Source organism: Osmerus mordax, chromosome 8 (genome assembly GCF_038355195.1).
Source record: "Osmerus mordax isolate fOsmMor3 chromosome 8, fOsmMor3.pri, whole genome shotgun sequence".
In the NCBI taxonomy this organism is placed as follows: Eukaryota; Metazoa; Chordata; class Actinopteri; order Osmeriformes; family Osmeridae; genus Osmerus; species Osmerus mordax.
Window position 1 is genome coordinate 20,284,418 of NC_090057.1, and position 19,713 is coordinate 20,304,130.

General features: G+C 42.4%; 1 protein-coding gene across 1 annotated transcript; it reads right to left on the reverse strand.

Annotated features, from left to right (window-relative positions):
* Positions 1-4,314: 4,314 nt before the first annotated feature.
* LOC136947925 (apolipoprotein B-100-like) lies at positions 4,315-19,429 on the reverse strand. Its single transcript, XM_067242164.1, has 29 exons — positions 19,378-19,429; positions 19,187-19,225; positions 18,883-18,995; positions 18,365-18,510; positions 18,129-18,276; positions 17,848-18,000; positions 17,638-17,762; positions 17,466-17,551; positions 16,911-17,355; positions 16,694-16,808; positions 16,451-16,597; positions 16,130-16,341; positions 15,839-16,034; positions 15,566-15,745; positions 15,265-15,468; positions 15,013-15,183; positions 14,714-14,919; positions 14,441-14,623; positions 14,217-14,347; positions 13,895-14,105; positions 13,622-13,794; positions 13,341-13,504; positions 13,151-13,260; positions 12,655-13,028; positions 6,558-12,539; positions 6,138-6,249; positions 5,954-5,977; positions 5,664-5,850; positions 4,315-5,586 (listed from the first exon to the last, which is right to left on the reverse strand). The coding sequence occupies exons 1-29, from the start codon at positions 19,427-19,429 to the stop codon at positions 4,591-4,593; spliced, it is 11,385 nt and encodes a 3,794-aa protein (XP_067098265.1). The 3' UTR covers positions 4,315-4,590.
* Positions 19,430-19,713: the final 284 nt, after the last annotated feature.

The following is a 19,713-nucleotide window of genomic DNA, read 5'->3' on the forward strand; positions in this document are numbered from 1 at the left end:
TCACTGGTAGCAATCATTGTCAGTAACAACGCAAAATGCGATATAGCCCTGTGTGGAGAAGCTGCCCCGGTAAATTCTACTACTACAGTACAGTACTAGACTACTGCTGTGTTCGTCTTGGTAGCAATTGCGTTGGTTGAATTGGATTTAACGTTCCGTTGTACGGTTTAGGCTGAAATTAATTATTTTCATGAACAGATTGACAAAGTTTAGGCTGTGGCAATGAAGTTCAGGTTAGTAGTCAGATAGTTTCACCTATTGAAAGACTTTTGATTTAAGTAAGGGGAGTGCCGAACATGTTCTGTCGCCGTTTGACTTCCTAAACAGCTGTGTAGATGTTTTTGTAGTGTGTCTCGTGTAGGCTACAGCGTTGCAGTGAGCAACACTGGTTTGAAACCACAGGGAATTATAATTTCACCAACAAATCGTTTACTTGTAATGTCATAATAAATCCTACAACGAAAATGTATTTGTGAGGAATGTTTATTTTAAAGATTGAAAACAGATGCATCATAGACCACTGTAGTATGTGTTGCCCGGGCAACAGAGGCTAATGTCATGCTAATGCTTCAGTGAAATAGTAGACTACCGTTTCCGAAAGTAGATGTGGGCCTACTTCCTTAATAATATCAGCTAATATTGTACATTACATTTCACAATTGTGTTTCACATCACAAAGTAAAATGAGTAAATAGTCACCCTGGCCTCTTTGCTTGTGGCGTTTCTGCAGCTGCCTTGCAGTAAAGCTATAGTTAGCCTAGCTATCCCCCAAGTTAACAGATGCGAAACGAATGTTCTGCTACAGGTAGTCACGTGTGTTTTTGTGACGTAGTGACGTTAGTAAACGTCAGTGACTGTGGCTAGCAAATTAGCCACCGTTAGCTTCACTTTTCGCCCAAAAAAAACGGCAACTCAATCGCTACCAAGACGAAACTTTTGACACCTAGGTTGTCTATGTAGGCCAAATATTGACTGAGTTTTAGGGGGGCAAAAAGAATAATAATAATAATAATATATATGTGAGTGAACAAAGGTTGTGCCCTTGCCGAAGGCAAAGCACACCCAATTAACTGACAAGTTAGCTATATGACTTCTCAAAGACGCACAATCTCAACTGCGGTGTGAAGCGTGTATCCATGCTATTCTCCGACATGCACTCTAACAATCACATAAACGTCCTAAAATTTTGTACAGCCCTATTTCTGATACCATGGCAGCAGAAATGTAGTCGTGGCGGGCCGCCACGGCAAAATAAACATAGGAAACACTGTAACGTGGAAGGTCCCATCCTCTATTTGACAACCATATCCATCCATGTTGACAAAAAGCAGCTACCTTATTGGTGTAGAAGGATCACGTGTCGAACTGTGCCACCAACTGTTCCTATTACGCTCTGAAGAAACTAGTTCTGCATAAAACATAGACGCATCGACAATCGACTGGAATTTCAGCGCCAAACTTTTTTTGGGTTGCTTAGCAGGACTCTTTTTTGTGAGCTAAAGATTGTGTAGATGCCAGACTGTGGAGCGGGTTGAAACGATAACAGGGTTCACCTTACGGCCTAAAAGGAGTTGTATTTCTGACCGCACAGACACATAAAGGATATCTATGGTTTCGGCAGAGTCTTGGAATGAAATATATGTAAATATGTAGGCAATGTAGAACAGCGGACAGATTCGATATTTGATCTTTTGTTAGTTATGGCCATTCTAGTGACGCTGCTGTCATCATGGCTGCTAATAGAACGGCGAAACCAGGTCACATACGGTCTAATAACTATCATTCATTACCTAGCTACAAACAAATGCTTCGTAACTGAAGATTATTTACTTTTTATTGGTGATATTGACAACAGAGGTTAAGGAACTTGTCTTTAATCAAAAGATGGTCTCCGTTTTCAATTTGAAGCAGTAGATCTAGCTTATGTAGGACATTTTCCATTGCATCCTCTCTCTAGCTTCACGCCTTCGGTTATTATTCAAGCCTACGGTGTTAATACAGTCTGTAAAAATACCACTTTGACACACTTGCAAGAAATTATCCGCTGGTTAGATGTAGCATGATCTTATTATTTAAGTATAAAAAAACTCACCAGGGACAACGACAACATTGGCAACCCTGCACTATGAATTATTATTATTTATTTATTTTTGTCTATGAAATGTTGATTTGTAGATTAAATGCTGAATAAGGTCAGAAGAATATAGCGCCCATGTAACTAATGTCAGTAGCTAGGCTAGTTTATATGCATAAAGTAGCCTATAACATTAGTGCTATGGTATGATATTTACTTCTAACTGTAGTTTTCATTGTTTATTTTTCCATTTTCATTTTATAGATTAGATGAGAAAAAGGGAATTGGCACAGGTAGCACATACGTGAATCGGAAGCAAGCCAGGGTGTTTATCAAGCACATAGCTGCAGCTGAGAGGAAGACCCTTCAGTCAAAGATAGCAGCAGCGAAATTCCTCTCCATTATGTCTGACGGGTCTACTGACACTGCCGTGATGGAACAGGAAATGCTGTATACGCGCTTGTGCAACCGAGGCAAGGTGGAGGTCCACTTTGTAGGGATACAGAATGTGGAGAAAGCAGACGGTGAGAACATCGCTCAGGCAATAGACAACATGATGAGGGAGGTCAGCGGAGAAGAGTGGCAGGCCAAGTTGGTGGCATGTGCAACTGATGGTGCGTCGGTGATGACAGGGACACGTAAAGGAGTAGTGAGCAGGCTAAGAGGAAGTAACATGCACGTCCTGGGTATTCACTGTATGGCACACTGCCTGGAACTAGCTTTCAAGGATGCCATTAAGAGCTGCTCTATGGCAAAACAGATTGAAGATGTGCTGTCAGGGCTGCATACATTCTATTGTAAAAGCGCTCTCAACAGGGCAAACCTAAAGCACAGCTTTGAGATTCCGTGTCATGAAGGCCAAGTTTGAGCTGCTCGACAAACTCTGCCAGAGTCTGCAAAGTCGCTTCATCGACATGACCAAAGGGATTCTCCAAGCTACAAAGTTAGTGAATCTGAACAGTTGGCCTGACACAGATCGCTCTAAAGGTATGTATGTGGTTTAGGTTCATACATAACATTTCATCTACAAAGTCATGAAAGCATATAACTCAATGTTGTTTCAGTATGTCTCTTTTTCAGAATTTGGTGAATCAGAAGTGGAGGAATTAACTACACACTTCCAGAGCATCCTGACATCCTCGGGGGTCGCTGTTGAGCTCATCCCAGATCAGTGGACCATACTCAAGACCAGACTGTATGAGACGGGAGAGAGTCTCCACATGAAGACCTGGACAGAAATCAACAGGTCTTTGCAACCGCAGTGCCCCGACATCCTCAGCCTGGTTGACCTCATTCTTACCGTACCAGCCTCTACTGCAGACTGTGAAAGAGGCTTCAATCAAATGAAGTTAGTGAAAAATGACTGGAGGTCCCGTCTTACATCAAGAAGCCTCTGTGACCTACTGACTGTCCAGCTATCCAGTCCCTCTATTGAGAATTATGACCCCACCCCTGCTATCCAGCTCTGGCATCAGGCTAGCATCCGGCCTAGAAGGCCAGAGTTCATGGAGGGGAAGAAGAACGCTCAGGAAAGCACCTCTGAAAGTTTAGAATTGGATTCTGATGAGCAGGAGTAAACTGTACTGGTAGTGGGGAGGATGGGTGGAGGAATGTTAGTTTGTTGTTTTATCTGCCCTACTCATTTAATGAAAGGTATATCAGTTTGTGGTTTGTGTATGTATGAAAGAGAAAGTGTCTGTTTCATTAAGACTTGAGATTAAATAAACTACTTAAGTATTGTAGATCTTGTAGTATTAATTTTCACATGCAGTTACACATTGTTGGTTAAAAACAAAAAGTGGCTGGTAAAAACATTGAGTGGCTGGTAGATTTTGAATGAAATTGGCTGAGATGCAAGGGGGGCACCAGCTAAAATCTTGCCTAGGTCACCGTATTGGTCAGGGCCGGCCCTGGTTTTTCCACTACAGTCCTCACCAATGTTCAATCCAAACTTACACCCTTGATTTGAACTTGGGTAAGCAGCCAGCAGGTGAAATGTAGGGGATGTGATTGTGGAACTTTTGTAATGTATTTATTAATTCAGTATTTAAAGTAATCTATAACGTGAATGATCTCACTGTTCTGACATTCACCTAGGTACGGTTGGAAGTTAGGAGATGGCTAAACACAGAACTGGTGGTGAAGTATGGGTTGTCATGACAGCCTTAGAATTGGGCTAAGTAATGCATCTGTACAATTCTAAATTGAAAAAATGATGATACAAAAGATTCATCACACACTGCAGCTATGGTATATAGCTGTATGTTTTTATTGACACAAATCACTCCTAATACTATATTTTGTGTGTGTAATAAAAGAGGTGGGTGTCAATAAACTTAGCATTTTACAAATAGTAGTAATTTCACACAAAACAGAAATATCTCCTTAACAATGTGGACAAGTTACCCTGACTGCAATAAATACATGCAGAGAGATTTCTTGAACTTACTTTTTTCTCCCAAGATAATACAGGTGGTAGTGTTTAATAGTCTCAGGTCTTATTATGTAAGGGCAACTCACTGATTGAGGGGGAAGGGCAGGTTGATCTCTATCCTTTCTTCATTAACTTTCACATCAGCTTGGGCCTCTACATAAGCCTCCTTTAGAAAGAGGGACATAGTGTTGTTAAACTCGCTTAACACAGACATAACCATATTCAGGACGTAATCGATATTACTGTTCAGATGCTCCATGTTTAGTGTGGAGATCTTGTTCAAACCATTCTTGATAATGATGAGAAGTCGACGGTGGAGAATGTTTACATAGACCAAAACTGAATCCAGGTAGTCAGACTCAAGAGTGTCAACAAATTCCATGGCCTTCTCAATGATTTCCTGAATTGTTTCATCAATCTTCAGCAGGATCATATCAAGGCTTTCTAGACGGTTTACCATGTATCCAGTCTCGACATAAATAATCCTCAGGTTGGTCTTAATCACATCCAGGATCTCAACTCCAGTCATCACATTGCCTGTTGGGGTTGATATTTTTATACTGCTCATCATTTCAATCAAAGCATTGATGTATACTCCCAGATTGGCATCCATAATCAGGAACCCCTGATTGATTGTATCAGACAAACTGCTGATAAGCTTGTTGCATGCTTCAGGCAGTGTGGTCATCTCCTCTGAGACAGGCAGCTTGAATTGAGTCTCTTTCAGGAATTTAACAGCTGCATCCAAGATTACCTGTATGGTTTTCTGATACTGAACAACAACATCTCTATAGAACATAGATATCTGGCTCAGCTGAATCATATCATCGTTTATTGCACTGTTGTAGGCTTCAGTGATTTGTACAATAGAGCTCTTCAGTCCTTTGATTGGTCCAATGAGCTCATACTTGTCAGCAAAGCTTGCCAGGGTGGATGTGATGGCAGGGATTTTCTCTTTCAGCCCCTGGAGCATGCCATTTGGGGCCTTTGTGTTGTAGATAACCTGCAGGTACATCCTATCAGCATCTTTAACAAAGGATCTTATGATCAAGATGTCAACGTCATCCTCAGGGGCAGACTGTTGATGGGAAGATAAGACAGTAAGAGCAGAGCAAAAACAGTTCTGTGATAATGTACAACTGAAACGATACTCACAGTATAACGACTGTAGAGTCTTGAACTCAACTGAAATGGAGTCCTGCCCTGGAGCTGAAGACCCAATAACCCAGTGGATGGAGTAGAGACAGAAGCATTGATTCCATCTCTGCTTGCAGCATAGCGGAAGTTAACATCGGTAAAGGCAGGGCTGGTGATGTCCACATTCAGGGAGTGGTGGGAAACACTGAAATGTAAATGTCAGATCAATTGATAACATAGCAATATATTGTTAATATGAGTATTATTTCAAATGTTGTGTGGTTGGTCAAATCTTTTTCTTCATTTACCTTTCTTCATCTTGACGCTTTTTCCTAAAATGTGTAAATCACACAATATTATTGTCATATTATTGCACAAAACGCACAACATTTTACTACCATGATGGAAATATATTGAATAATTTTTTAAGTAGGTTTAAATAGCTTTACATACAGTACTGTGAAATGTTGTTAATTGTACAAGAAGTGCTACCTCGTTGCCTGTGTAAGTGTATGCTGAATGTCCATGGCCAGGTCACTATGCGTTAACATAATCTTGCCAGTCAGGCTCAGGGGCTCGTTCTCAATATTAGCAGTTATGGAACCTTTTAAGGGAAATATGTTATTAATTTGCAGACACTGAAAGAAGATATTTTGGGGCATTTGGTCATTATAACAAAGGATATCAAAGGGAGTCAGGTGGCTGAGCGGTTAGAGAATCGGGCTAGTAACCAGAAGGTCGCTGGTTCGACTCCCGGCCATGCCACATGACGTTGTGTCCTTGGGCAAGGCACTTCACCCTACTTGCCTCGGGGGAATGTCCCTGTACTTACTTTAAGTCGCTCTGGATAAGAGCGTCTGCTAACTGACTAAATGTAAATGTAAATATCTGTTTAGTTAACATTGAACTCACCATCCATGTCATATTCCAGGAATACCATGGGAGAGGTAGCTGAGGACTTGAGGGTGGCTTTCAATACAGAGGCTTCATACTCAGCTTCTAATGCCAGATTTGTGGTATACACAGGTGTGGCAATCTTAGTAGTGTAAGTGATCTTTTGGTTTGTGTCTGTCAGTGCAACAGCAGTCTTCTCATACATAACAATGTCACCTAAGGAACTCGGCTGTCTCATGTCAATCTCATAATTGGCGGACAGGGAGGTTGGTGCAAGGTCAATGGTTGCCTGAGCTATGTGCTTTCCATTAGTGGTGAAGGTCAGCATGTTAGCCATATTGTTGCTAGTGAACTTCAGAACTGCATACACATGGCCTTGTGAAGCCTCCACAGCCAGGTTTTCATCTACATCAATATCAATGATTGAGTTCTCTCCATTTCCAAATTTAGCATTTAAAATGACCTTGGCAGTGGAACGCAGACTATCAGCATTCGTGTAGATGTTAGCTTCATTGTCCAGAGCAGCCACAATTGGGTAGGTCTCCAGGATTGAGCCTTCCAGTTTTCCTTTTGTAAAAGTCTCTATGGAGATATAGTCTCCATGGGTTTCCTCCACCTTCAGGCTATAGTCTGCCTCAACTATGCCAACCGCTTCAATTAGGGGAACATTGAAATCACCTTTGAGCTTCAGCGTGGATGCAGCATTTGCATTGTTCTTGAGGTCTGCATCAAACTGCTGGTTGGCCTCAAGGTTGAGGATGGGCAGGGTAATCTTAGCAACAGTTGAAACAGAGACATCAGCCTCCATGTTGTCAGTGTTCAGGGTGATTGAGCTGTCATGTGTTCCCTCAATGTGGGGGTTGTCCAGAGACAGAGCAGTGGCCAGTTTCAGCCCTCTCTTGGTGGTCAGACTGGTGGTACCGTCAAGCTTTGCTTTCAGAGCATCAAACACAGAGGCAGAGGTTGCACCCAGACGGAACACAAGGTCATCCTCAGCATAAAGTCCAGCATTGGCATTCAGATTAATTATAGCAGACTTGAATGACAACTCTGTGATCAAGTTACCAAAAGAAGGGATTCTAACCAGTCCCATGTGAACAAGGGGGGCAAACTGGCTCTTCTGGTACACAATCTTGGCATCCACACCAACAGTCTGCTCTCTAGTGTTCAAGATGTGTTTTATACCAGTGTCCTCATACAGGTTCAGATTGCTTTTGGCTGGGAGGTAGAATATAAATAGATCCATTTCAGGGATGCTGATGGGAGTGGTCAAGAAATCAAGATCAGCCTCACCATTCACAGCAGCATACATTCCAGCCTCCTTCTTGTTGTTATCAATGGTAAAATTGTAGTAGTATTTGTACTGATTGAAGCGGGCAAGAGCCATAGTATTGATCTGTTGAACATTGGGCTTGATGGTGACTGAATAATCATTCTGGAGATCAATCTTAGCATTCAGGGCCTCATTTAGACTAAGTTTGGTGTTTCCTTTATTCTGGAAATACAAGACAACCTCAATTGGACGTATCACAAGATTGAAAGAGTTAGAGAGTATTCCGCTGAGTCCACCAACAAGCTCAGAGTCATGGGTTGCCTTCAGCTCAACCTTCAAATCTCCCATGTCAGCATGTCCAGATGCCACCACCACACTGCTCTTGACAGCAGAGCCCTCTGCTTCAGAACGGGCATCAAATTTGAAGTAACTGAGTATGGCGCCATCAGCAGACAACGATTGCCTGATTTTTCCAATGGAGGAGTCTGTGTCACCAGAGAATTTCAGATTGATGGTGCTGGGATTAATGGTACATTGCAGGCTGCTCTTGTGTGAGCCCTCTTGAGCGTTGAACTTGATAGAGCCTTCATTTTCAACATTCAGCTTAACTGTGGTTGATTCCTGGTTAGCAACAGCCTTTTGGGTCAGAGAAGCTTCACTGAAAAAGCTAATCATTGGTATGTTAAATTGGTGGTTATAGCTTGTTTCAAGAGAGGCAGACATTCCACTCTCAATGGCAAAAAAGGCAACATTAACAAATTCAGCAGTGTAAGGAGCAGTGGTGGCCTTGACTTTAGTCCTAGCAGATGTCTGAGCTGACAGGCCATAAAGGTTTGCTGATGCTTGATGATCAAATGTAAGACCTGAGTGGGTTAACTTCAGAGTCTCAGCCACAATAATGCGGCTCATCTTGGGGATAGCAACACGAGCAGAGGAGTCAAATATAAAGTTGAGGACCTCAAATCTGGAAGATGTCCCCTGGGATTTCAGGGATGCAGTAAACTGAGGATTTATTGCTTGGTTTGTTGAATTCTCAAGTTGAGCGGAGGTCTCCAGGCTGTAGACAGGAGACCTGACATTGATAGCACCATACAGTTTGCCAAAGCATGGGACTGAGACCTCACTGCTTATGGATGGCAGTTTTATCTTTGGAATCTGGAGAGTAGGAATCTCCAGCAACTTCTCTACAGGGACACGAGGCAGGGCTGGTAGAGATATTTTTGGAAAGGTGATGTCTGGAAGAGTCACGTCGGGCAGTGCAGGCAAGTAGTTCATTGTTAGGTCTCCAAAGAAAGCCTCCACGTTATTCAACTGGACCTCAAAGTTGATAATGATATTTAGGATCTTGATTAATCTCTGCTTAATATCATCAAATGTAATTGTGCAGGGTGGCACAGTGTGGAAATCTAGGATGGTGAACTCAGGGATCTCCAGAGTTGTTGGAATTGTTATTGTTTGGAGCTTTTCAAGGCTAATCTTCATTGCGGGAACGACTAAGTCAGTGAGAGGAATGGTGAGTGCAGGAAAGTCAAGCTCACTTGTCTTCAGTGCATTGACAATGCCATTAATAATCTGCTTGATATCACTGATAATTGTTTGATCAACAGCCATGTTCTTGACAATATCGGCAATGTTGGTGAATGTGTCAGTGATGATGATGTTGGTCTTGATGTAGAAACTGTTCACCAACTGCAGGAAGGAAATTATCTCAACTCTAATGTCCATTTCAGAGATTTTCTGCTTCACACTTTTAGACATAGCTTTCAGGTCATTAAGCATGGCATGGTCTACAAAGTCCTTTACTCTTCTGGGGAAGTGTGCAACTTTAATTTCCCTTAATTGTTCATAGGAGGCCATTAGAGATGACACAACAAAGTTAACAAACTCCCTTGCAGCTTTGCATTTCTGTGGAATTTCAAGTGCCTTTATAAGCTCGTTTAAGTAGTTGGTGTAGCTACTGATCATCTGGTTAACATTATCCACACGATCATTGTAGTTGAATGACTTCATCATCTGGACAACTGAATCAAGATAATCATTCATATGGTCAATGACCTGCTTAATCCCGGTAGCTTTCAGATAATTAATGGCCTCATCCAACAACTGCGTTACCTTTGCAGGGATATCAATGGATTTTACATTGTCAGCTATCACCTGAATTGTTTCATGAATTTTTAACTCCTTTATGAGGTCCAAAATCTTCTCTAGGATGACATCAACCTTTTTGTCAACTTCCAATTTAACAATCAGCTGGCTCAACGTTCCATGGAAAGCAGTGATTTTGCTAATAAAGTCAAAGTAATCTATTACTTTCTTCACAGACTCAACAATTTTGTTGACGGTCTCAGTGGGGATTTGAGTCATATACTCTTCAATGTGAGCTTCTAAGTTTATAGATAAAATGTAGCTTCTTATGTCTTCAACACATTTGGTTCCATCAAATCTCTGCACAAACTTCTTCAATGCACCCAGCGCCTGCCCCATGTCAGCCTTAATTTCAATGTTTTGCAAGGCAATGTTGTTGATGACTATTTCAATAGCATCAATTGCAGCAACAATCAATGAACTCATGTCCTCACTGATAGTGTTAAGCACTTTGTTGATTTTCTGGATGACATTATCAGACAAGGGGCCATTCACAATCATCTCCTTTGTAATATCCATGACACCCTGGATGTGAGTGGCAAGGTCAGTGAGCAGATTGAAAGTAGCCACCCTAAGGTTTATCAGAGAGGTGTCCAGGTCTTCTATAGTAATAACATACTCCCGGGTGAAGGCAATCAGATTCTGTTTGAGCTGGACAGCCTTACCTTCCAGGTTCAGCTGGGAAATAAAGTCACTAACATGCTGGGGCAAAGCCTCAAGCTTAGCCTTGATATCCTCATTGTTGATGTAATTCTTCAGTGCCTCAGCCATACTCACAAAAGAAATCTTGATGCTTTCCAGGATTGCTACCAAATTTTCTATTGGTGGCAATTGAATCATATGACTATCTGTGTTCTTATCATACTTGAGAAAGCTAGAAATTGTGAAATGTTGACTTTCTCTGGAATCTGTGTTCAGAATGTCAGTGACGAGGGTACTGGACACTTCCAGTCCAAGCCTTTCAGCATTATTGTATGCATTCACATCCTGGTTAAGGGCATGGTTGTTCATTTTGGACTTCAATCTAAGTGTGGCCTTTTGTTCTTGGGGAGTCACAAGGGTGTCTACCTTGTTGTCAACTGTGGCCTCCAAAGAGAAGCCATTGTCAAGCAGCTGGTTGACTGAAGCTCTGCATTCGTGGGTGCTGGCAAAAGCCAGGGGCTGTGCTTTAATGAGGAATTTGCCATAGAGTTGAGCGCTCTGCTTGCCATACAGGGTTAGGTCACCATCAGCATTGAAGATGGCATCAAGATTGAAGTCAAAAGGAATGACACTGGCACAGATGGTGTGGTCGAAGCGGAGAGGCTGGGAGTTGAAGAGAGCATCATTGTGGATCCTGGCAGCAAGACCAAAAACTTCAAGCTCTGTGTTGTGGCTCATATGGGTTCCAAGGAGTTTTCCAATGGTACTGCACTTAGCATTGGCAATCAGGTCAGCGTAGTTTATCTCATATGTGTGCTTGACCTCCTCCTCACCATATGCAGCCATCAAGCTTCCAGTAAAGTGTAATTTGTAGAGCTCTGCCTTCAGCTGAGCCTCATTGACCAGGTTGACATCCAGCACCTTCAAGTGGTTGTTCACATTTGCTGAGACAGTGTGGGGCTCCAGGCCAATGGCAATATCATGAGTGTATGACGTTCTCTCAGTGACAATGGCTTCAGCCTTTGAGGTGAAGGCCAATGTAGACAGAGTGAGGGTCAGAGCATTGTTGTTTTCAACCTTAACATCATTCAGTGCAGCCTTGGTGTTGATGGAAAGGGTTACCTTGGAAGAATCAAGTCCAGCAGCAAAGGTGTTCTCAACAATCAGGGGACTCTGGAGGGTTGTAGTGCCACTTGTGGCCAAGCCATCCTTGTTCATTGTCAGAGTGGCCTTATGTGTAGCTTCATGCTCAAACAGCTTAATATTAGCATCACTGTTCACAGCCAGACCATTGACATCTAGGGAGGCAGTAACTAAAGAATACACACGATTCTCAGTGTGGTCAGCATTGGTTTCCATCTTTAGAGTGACTGCTCCAGCACCAGCAGAGGCCTCAGCCTGGTTGTGGATCTTCATGCCAAGAGTGAGTGCATTTGTGTCAGATTTCAGGGACAGCTTGTTCTCCTTGAAAGAGAGCTTGGCAGCATGAGTTACGAGGTCTTCAAATGCATTGGTGTTAGACACAACAGCCAACTCACCATTGCTGAAGGTTGCTGCAAGGGTGTTCTGGACACTAACAACTGTTGAATCGATCTTAAGCAAAGAATCAATCTTTGCCTCTGGCCTGAATGGGAAAATGGAGAAAGACTGGGTGGCAGTGGTACTGCCGTAAACAGGTCCTGCCTTGACTGTTCCCTCCACATTGCTCTCAGCAGTGATTTCTTCAATATTGAAGCCAACCAGTCCAGTGTGCTCCAGAGCTAAATTTAGACCCACGGAACTTGTTGCTTCAATCTTGCTGCTGGATTTCACATTGATCTTGTCTGTCACTGTACCAACTTCTGTGATGCTGACACTGACATCAATGAGCTTGTGGCTCACAGAGGTCTGCACATGGGCCTTGATGGAGTCAGCAGGAGTGCTGGCGATCAGTCCAGAGCCTATAAATGTAAAGAAAAAGGTAAATATATTCACTAAGTATTCTCTGATTTTAGAGAGTTTTGGAGAGTGTCTTTCGGCCCACATAGTTTGGTACAAAGAATATGGAAATTGTACCTTCAATCTTGATGGAAAAGACGTCCACTGGGGAGTTGCCTGCTACTTTAATATTGGCTGAGTAGCTTGGGGTCTCAACAGCATCCCTGCCAGCAGAAGCGGAAGCCTCAAAATCGTACAGATTGCTGTTTACCTTGGTGGAAACCTCAGCTTTTCCAAATAGAGGCACAGATAGAGTGATTGTCTCAGGAACAAAAAGTTCAGGGATGGGAATCTGCATGGAGTGAACCTCAAGGCCAAACTGGGGCAGAGATAGGCGTGGGATGGTCAGGGCAGGTGGGAAGTTGAGCTCTTCAGTTGATTTTCCTCCAAGAGGAATGGGGAGCGTGAGGGTGAAGCGGTCATCATTGAAATGATAAGCAGCCTTAGCCTCACTGTAAAATTGAAATATGATATATGTATATATATATTAGATGGAATACATACATACTTGTTATGCTCATATATATCACCTGTTAGAACAATTCGAATTTTTGTGTCAGCCAATATAACTTACGCATTAAAAAATAGTTTCTCTGGCAGAGTAATCTCTGGCATCTCTGGTACTCTCAGAGTCTGAATGTAGGGAATATCAGCAGCATATTTCTCCAAGTAGATGTTGGTTGCCTGGAATTATATTTCTTGTTAGAATTTTATCTAGAAATTATCTCAATAAAACAAGATGGTATTTCAAACTTAGACTTTACCTCCACAGACTTGGTGAGGATGTGGCGGACCTTGATGTCAGTCTGGCCCACCTGAAGATCAAAGGCATCATTGACAATCTTCTTGATTTCCTCAACGTTAGGTAGGATATTCTGGATCTCAGAATTCATGTCAGACTTGACTTCAGCCTCAATCTTACTGTTGTCTAGGAGGTACGAAATATCATAATAATAATCAACTGAGATGTGCAGAGAATATATGGACTTGTAAAGTAGTTATCCATAAAGATCTTTTAAAGTGAAACGATTGAATGCCATTGTACCATATTTCAGGGAGATCTTCTGCACTGAGGTTGTCTCAGGGAGCTTGATGTCACACTCAAGCTCCAGTTCTAGTTCTTCATCACGCTTCAGATGGGCTGTGACTGTGGCATCAGCCTTCAGAGATGGGACAAGCAGCTGGACCTGTAGCATAGCGTCCTTCAAAGCCTCAATTCTGAGAGCAAACAAATCATGAGATTGTGTATTTTGGGTGACGACAAATCACAGGTTGATTCACAGAAATGAACACATGTGGTACGTCAATGTCATCTTACTTGGCACGGCCAACCAGAGACAACTGAGGGATGTTCTTATTGATGAGATCAATGGAGATGGAGTGTGTTCCTTTGCCCTTTGTGTTTTCATCGACAATACCCAGTCTTAGTCCAACTTCCAGGTCATAGTTAGGGATCTGGATGTCAGTGGTGATGACATGTTTCCTCCTGTTGTACTTAAGGGTTGCTGTGGCCTCAGTGGGCTCAGCACCTGTTTTCAGTCACCAAAAAAACAATGTAAAAAGAAAAGAGACTGATTGTATATTATTGTTAATACATTAGTCTACAATTTTGAAGCATGAGTTTTTAAGTTAAAGTATACCTTCTGCTTTCAGCACCATCTTCACAGTGTCAACCTTCTGGTTACCCTCTTCTCCCTCCATAAGGAGTTCATAGGTCACGGTAGCAGAGTATTCAGACACATCACCTGTTGGGTGTAGCTCCACAGCAAGTCTTAAAATAATTAATTATTATAATTAGAAACTCACAACAAAACATCATATTTTATGTGAGTAAATATATGTCAAGGGTTTTTATATCACTTACTTGCTGTCACCGGTGAGGGGAAAGTAGGGGGCAGTATCATGAGAGCTAGCATCAGTGTACTGCAGGACAGTGCAGTACTTCATTCCAGTAAAGGCAGAGGTGCATTTAAAAACATCAACATTATCCTCTGTGATAGGGGGGATATTCTTGATGTCGGCAGAGGTCACAGCTACCAAGGAGTTACTGTAAGTGGAGTAGAACAATTATGAGTTTTTGCTGTCATTGGTATGTTATGATTATCACCATTATGACATTTTGTTGTTTCACACTTACGTGATACTGATAAGCTTGGCAGGGCTCTGGAGAGCCGGGATGGTCAGTTTGACTTCACTCTTAGAAACAGCAATCTTAGCTCTGAGTCCACTCTCATGGTACAGGTTGGTGTGCATCTCTAAGCCAGACAGGACATACTCAGGGATATGAGAACCAACCTGGGTCACAAACTCAACTCCAGCAGAGGGCATGAAAGAGAACTCGGCCTGAGGGAACAAATCATGTACAATGACAGAAACATCTTGCCAATAGTTTCATAAACATTTCTCAAAGGATGTTGTCAATGCATACCAACTTACCATGTTAGCAGCACTTTGTGCAATACCTCCCTTGATACCAGGGGTGAAGGTACCAGAAAGGGCAATCTTCAGAGGTACACCAATTGCAGTTGGCAAGAAGAATTCATTGTCCATGAAGATGTAATGGCCAAAGACCTCATTGTCCTCCTTGGTTATCAGTCCCTTGATCAGCTACAAGCAGATTGGATTTAAAACATATTTTATTCTAGTAGAATTAGTATTAATAAAAAAAGAAATGTTCCGTATACATACATCAGTGGGGAACATCTTCATCATGTTGTCAATCATCATAGCTGCAGAGTAGGCCATTTCTTCCATGTCTTTGGTCTTGAAGTACCCCAGCTCATTTCCCATCAGTCTCAGATAAACCATAGCCTCAGGGGATTCCTGAGCCTTCACATCCCTCACCAGTTTGTTGAGGTTGCGGCTGATTTCCCTGATTAGGTTCTGAGAGACCTGAAATAAATGATTTTGTCATGATCTGGTTTATGTAAATGCAAATTAGGTCAGTTGACAGTTAATAATGAACAGAATTGATCCATAAATATGATACCTGTCTCTTCTTTCTATCAGCCGTCAGAGTTGGCAACATATTCTTCAGAACTTTACTGATCTCATAGGGCATCTTGTCAGAAGCAAAGTAAATAGTCTTCAGCGTTGTGTCAGGGAAAAAACCATTCTCGCCGAAGAGAGTCTCAAGAGTTGGCTCCAGTCCTTTGCCTTCAACGCCAACCTTTTAAAAAGTTATTATTAAAGTAATGCAAAACCCAATGAACCAGAAGTCCAACATTTAACAAATTACATAAATTGTTATATACTATCATACCTCCATCATGTCAATGTCATATCCAAAGGCTTTCAGTGTAATTTCAAGCATAAGTTCCCTTGGGAAGTAGCTGGTGCCATCAAATATCATGTTGCTTTCTACAGATCCAATCCTGTAGTTGCGGGAGAACCGGGTAGAGTCCATGATAGTTCCAACCTCATTGCCTTGAAGAGCATCAAGGATCTTCTGTCTTAACCTGGAGAAAACAGAATTGAGCCGTCAAAATTATGATGGAGGAAGAGAACAGTAGTTGAGAACTTGACTGTAGTTTAATTGAAGTATATTACATACCCCTGGGTCTCAGGCTCAGTGGAGGCCAAGATGTTGGTCAGATGGGAGATGACAAAGCTTTTAGCCTGCTGGTTCTCCTCAATAGGCAAGGCGGCAGCCAATTGAGCCAGTTCACTTGGCTGAGGATTCTTCATCAACACCAGATAGGCAGCAACACGTTTCTGCAGAGGGCTAGCACTGTCCAAAAGGACCTGCATGAGTATTTCTCTTCCCTGTGACAAGAAAGACAACTTAGTTTTAGTAGGGAAGCAAGTCATATTAAGTGCTCATTGTGTTACTGGATTTTGTTTCTACTAAAGAATGGTTCCTAGTTTGGCTTGCCTCCTCAGGAACAGGGGTCTGTCTGTAGGCCTGGATGGCTGCTTGTTGAACCTCTAGGGTGGCAGCGGGCTGGTTCACGCACTGGATCACAGCGGTCCTCAGGGCAGGACTGGCAGCTCCCATGGCAGCGGCCATGTTACCAATAACCTGGAAACAGAAGCAGGAAATGTTAGTCATATTAGATTTTTACCTTGTGTCAGGAGGAATAAAAACATAATGTATTTTGTTTTATGAACTTCTCACCCTAAGGCTCATGAAAATATGTTCCTGGTCACCAGAGCAGTCCCCCAACTGGGCAGCCATAAACTCAGCAACAGCATGGATCTCAGGGGTCAACTTTCCTTCAGCCTTGTAGAACCTTGTATGGATAATAGAGAAAATATATTACATAAAAAAGGGCCATCAAGACAAAATGTTATCATTCTACCTTGGGTCACAAGCTAAGTAAGCATTCTCTCACCTCTTGACAGTATTGCTCAATGCATACATGATGGGCTTGCTCTGCTTGTACTGAGCCATAACCAGCATGTCGTTGACCAGTAGGGCAGAGGGGTTAGGCAACAGGCCCATGGTGAACACAGCAGCATCAACAGCTGAGGTGTCGAAGGTCCTGAGGATTTGCATGAGGGCACTGCTACATTCTGGTGTGCCGCACTGGGCCAGAACCTGGTATGTCAGGGGACCGGAAATTTCGAAGGCCTCTGGAACAGCAGGGCTCAGGGTCTCTTGCTTCATTCCACGGACCATACTCACAAGCTTCTGGAAGAGGTGGGCTCTATCCTCTCCATTTTTGGACTGAGACAAAGTGGCCAGTTCTCTCAGGACGGCCAGTGCTGCTTCCTTGTTCTGAACAACGCTCTTATCTTCATCAGCCTCCATGGCCAGACCCTTGAGATTAGCCTCATCTGTAGATAGAGAAAGATTGGACTGATAAATTGCCCCAGTTTTAAAAGCACATTTGCCTATTTTAAATGGCTGTCAATCAGTTCCAAAATTAAACTAAGAAGACTCATACTGTTGTCGAAGACTCTCTCATTGAAGGCTGAAACCTCCAGCAGGGTCAAAGACTGCTTGCCAACGTTGGTAACTCCATATTTCCCGCTATGGGAATATATAAGATATTAAAGAGTGCTGGATATCCCTTATTTTCATGCATATCATGGAACATGGGGTTTGATGAGGCTCACTTGTGAGAAAAAGGCACCAAGATGTGGTTTTCAGTGCAGGCACCAGAGGTCATGTGCTTGTTCTCATTATCAAACTTGTAGTTGCAGGTCTGAAAGCTCCTGATCAGCTGGGCAAGAGGGTGGTGCTGTAGGAGGAAATGGGTTTTGTTGTGAATTATTTTGAAGGGGTGTAATTGCATTTCACAGTGGTGACAAAAGCCAAAGTCTCACCATGCCAGAGATTAGGGCCAGGGGGCTGGTGTGGGCCCTCTGGGGGATGAAGTTGTCACATCTTGACAGGTCTCTAGTGAGGGTAATGTCAGTGGCTATGTCCTCCCTTGCATTGACAGAGTAGATGGTTTTGCACATGCCATGGACGGTGGGCTGAAGGATGATCATAAAAGCAGGTCAGAAGTCTTAAAATGTAGAAATTTCGACTGATGTTTTCAATAACTTATGTATAGTTAAGTAATTGTGATAATCATGTTTTATAAAAACTTTTTTTCACATACCAGTCTCTTGTTCTTGTCTTCCTCCAGCAGGGGCACAGCAAGGGCAGAGACAATACCCCTCTTAATGTTCAGGATGGTCATGGCCTCATCCTCCTCAGGGTACAGTTTCACATCATACACTCCCTCAACTACAACCTTCAGAGGATATCTGAAGTAAACAGGAGACATTAAGAACATTACTAATAGAATAGGACGGGTTTGGGTTTGAGCATAAATGACACAAGCATTGTACGTACTTTTCCATAGCAGCTACAAAGGCATCAGAGCCAGCTGCAGGTCCGAACACAGGGTTTCCCTCTGCATCTGTATCAACCACCTCACTTAGGCTACAGCCTGTTGTGCGAAGGATGTAATTGCAGCTCTGAGGAACTTCAATCTCAACCTTTAGAGAGAGGTATAGATTTTAGCCTGTTCAATGCTATGTTAGTACAAACATTATGTTAGATGAATCAAATCAAATTTATTTGTATAGCTCTTTTTACACACAAGCATGTCACAGAGGGCTTCACATACGCCCATAGAACTGCCCCTCAACCAACCTAAACCCTCAAGGAAGACAAGGAAAAACTCCCAGAAAAACTCTCAACAGGGGAAAAAATGGAAGAAACCTTGGGAGGAGCAATTCAGAGAGGGATCCCCTCCTCCAGAGACGGTTGGTGAGAGAGAGGAGCAGAACACAGGCTAAACATAGTCATACAGTCATGAATAGTCTGTATGACTATTCATAGTCATGAATAGTATCTCAAATAATTACCTTGCAAGATACTTTAGGTCCATTTCTAAGCTGAGTAGCACCAGTAATGGCATTCAGGGACTCAGCTTCATACTGGTATTCATACTTGTGCAGTGTCTTGTACCTTTTTGCCACTAAGGGAAATCATCAACAATAACTGTATTTAGCCTTTGAAAATAATTCACCTAACATTGGAATGTACTGGAGTACTTGTATTCTGTTTACATTAGATGTGTCCACTTACATTGTATATATGTTAGTTTTTTATGTGAAAGTTGCAATACATTGTATTGTAAAGCTAAATAGAATGTTGTTTACAACTTACACAAGCATGCTGGTTGACCTACAGGGCTGTCTTGGGCATCTGCAATAAAGAAGGCGAGCACAATCAAAGACCATTGTGATGTGTGAGAAGATTTACTACACCACACAAACTGATTATTGTAATTGAAAGTTACAATGTAAAATCCCTCAATAAACCCATATCAGAAGATATGTGCTGTATGTGATACTTACAAGCTAAAGCCAGACAGCTAAAAAGAACCAAGCAGAGCTTGGTATCCCCCATCGTAAGTTCTTTGAAAGTCTATTTTTGGGGGTTGAGTACTGATGAATACAAGACTGATTTGTCAGCCCTTGGTTTGGGATTTTATACCCCATAGGGCCTATTGGTAGGGAAGGAGGGAGTCACAGACTGCAGCACAGTTACAGATCCAAAGTCCACACCTCCCGCCCATGTTGAGGGACAAAGGCAAAGAGTTTATAAAGGCCACAGATTAACCAATTTGCCAGAATTGCAGAACCAGATAATTTTGTGCAGCTTGGGATCATTTATATTTGTCTGTCACATCA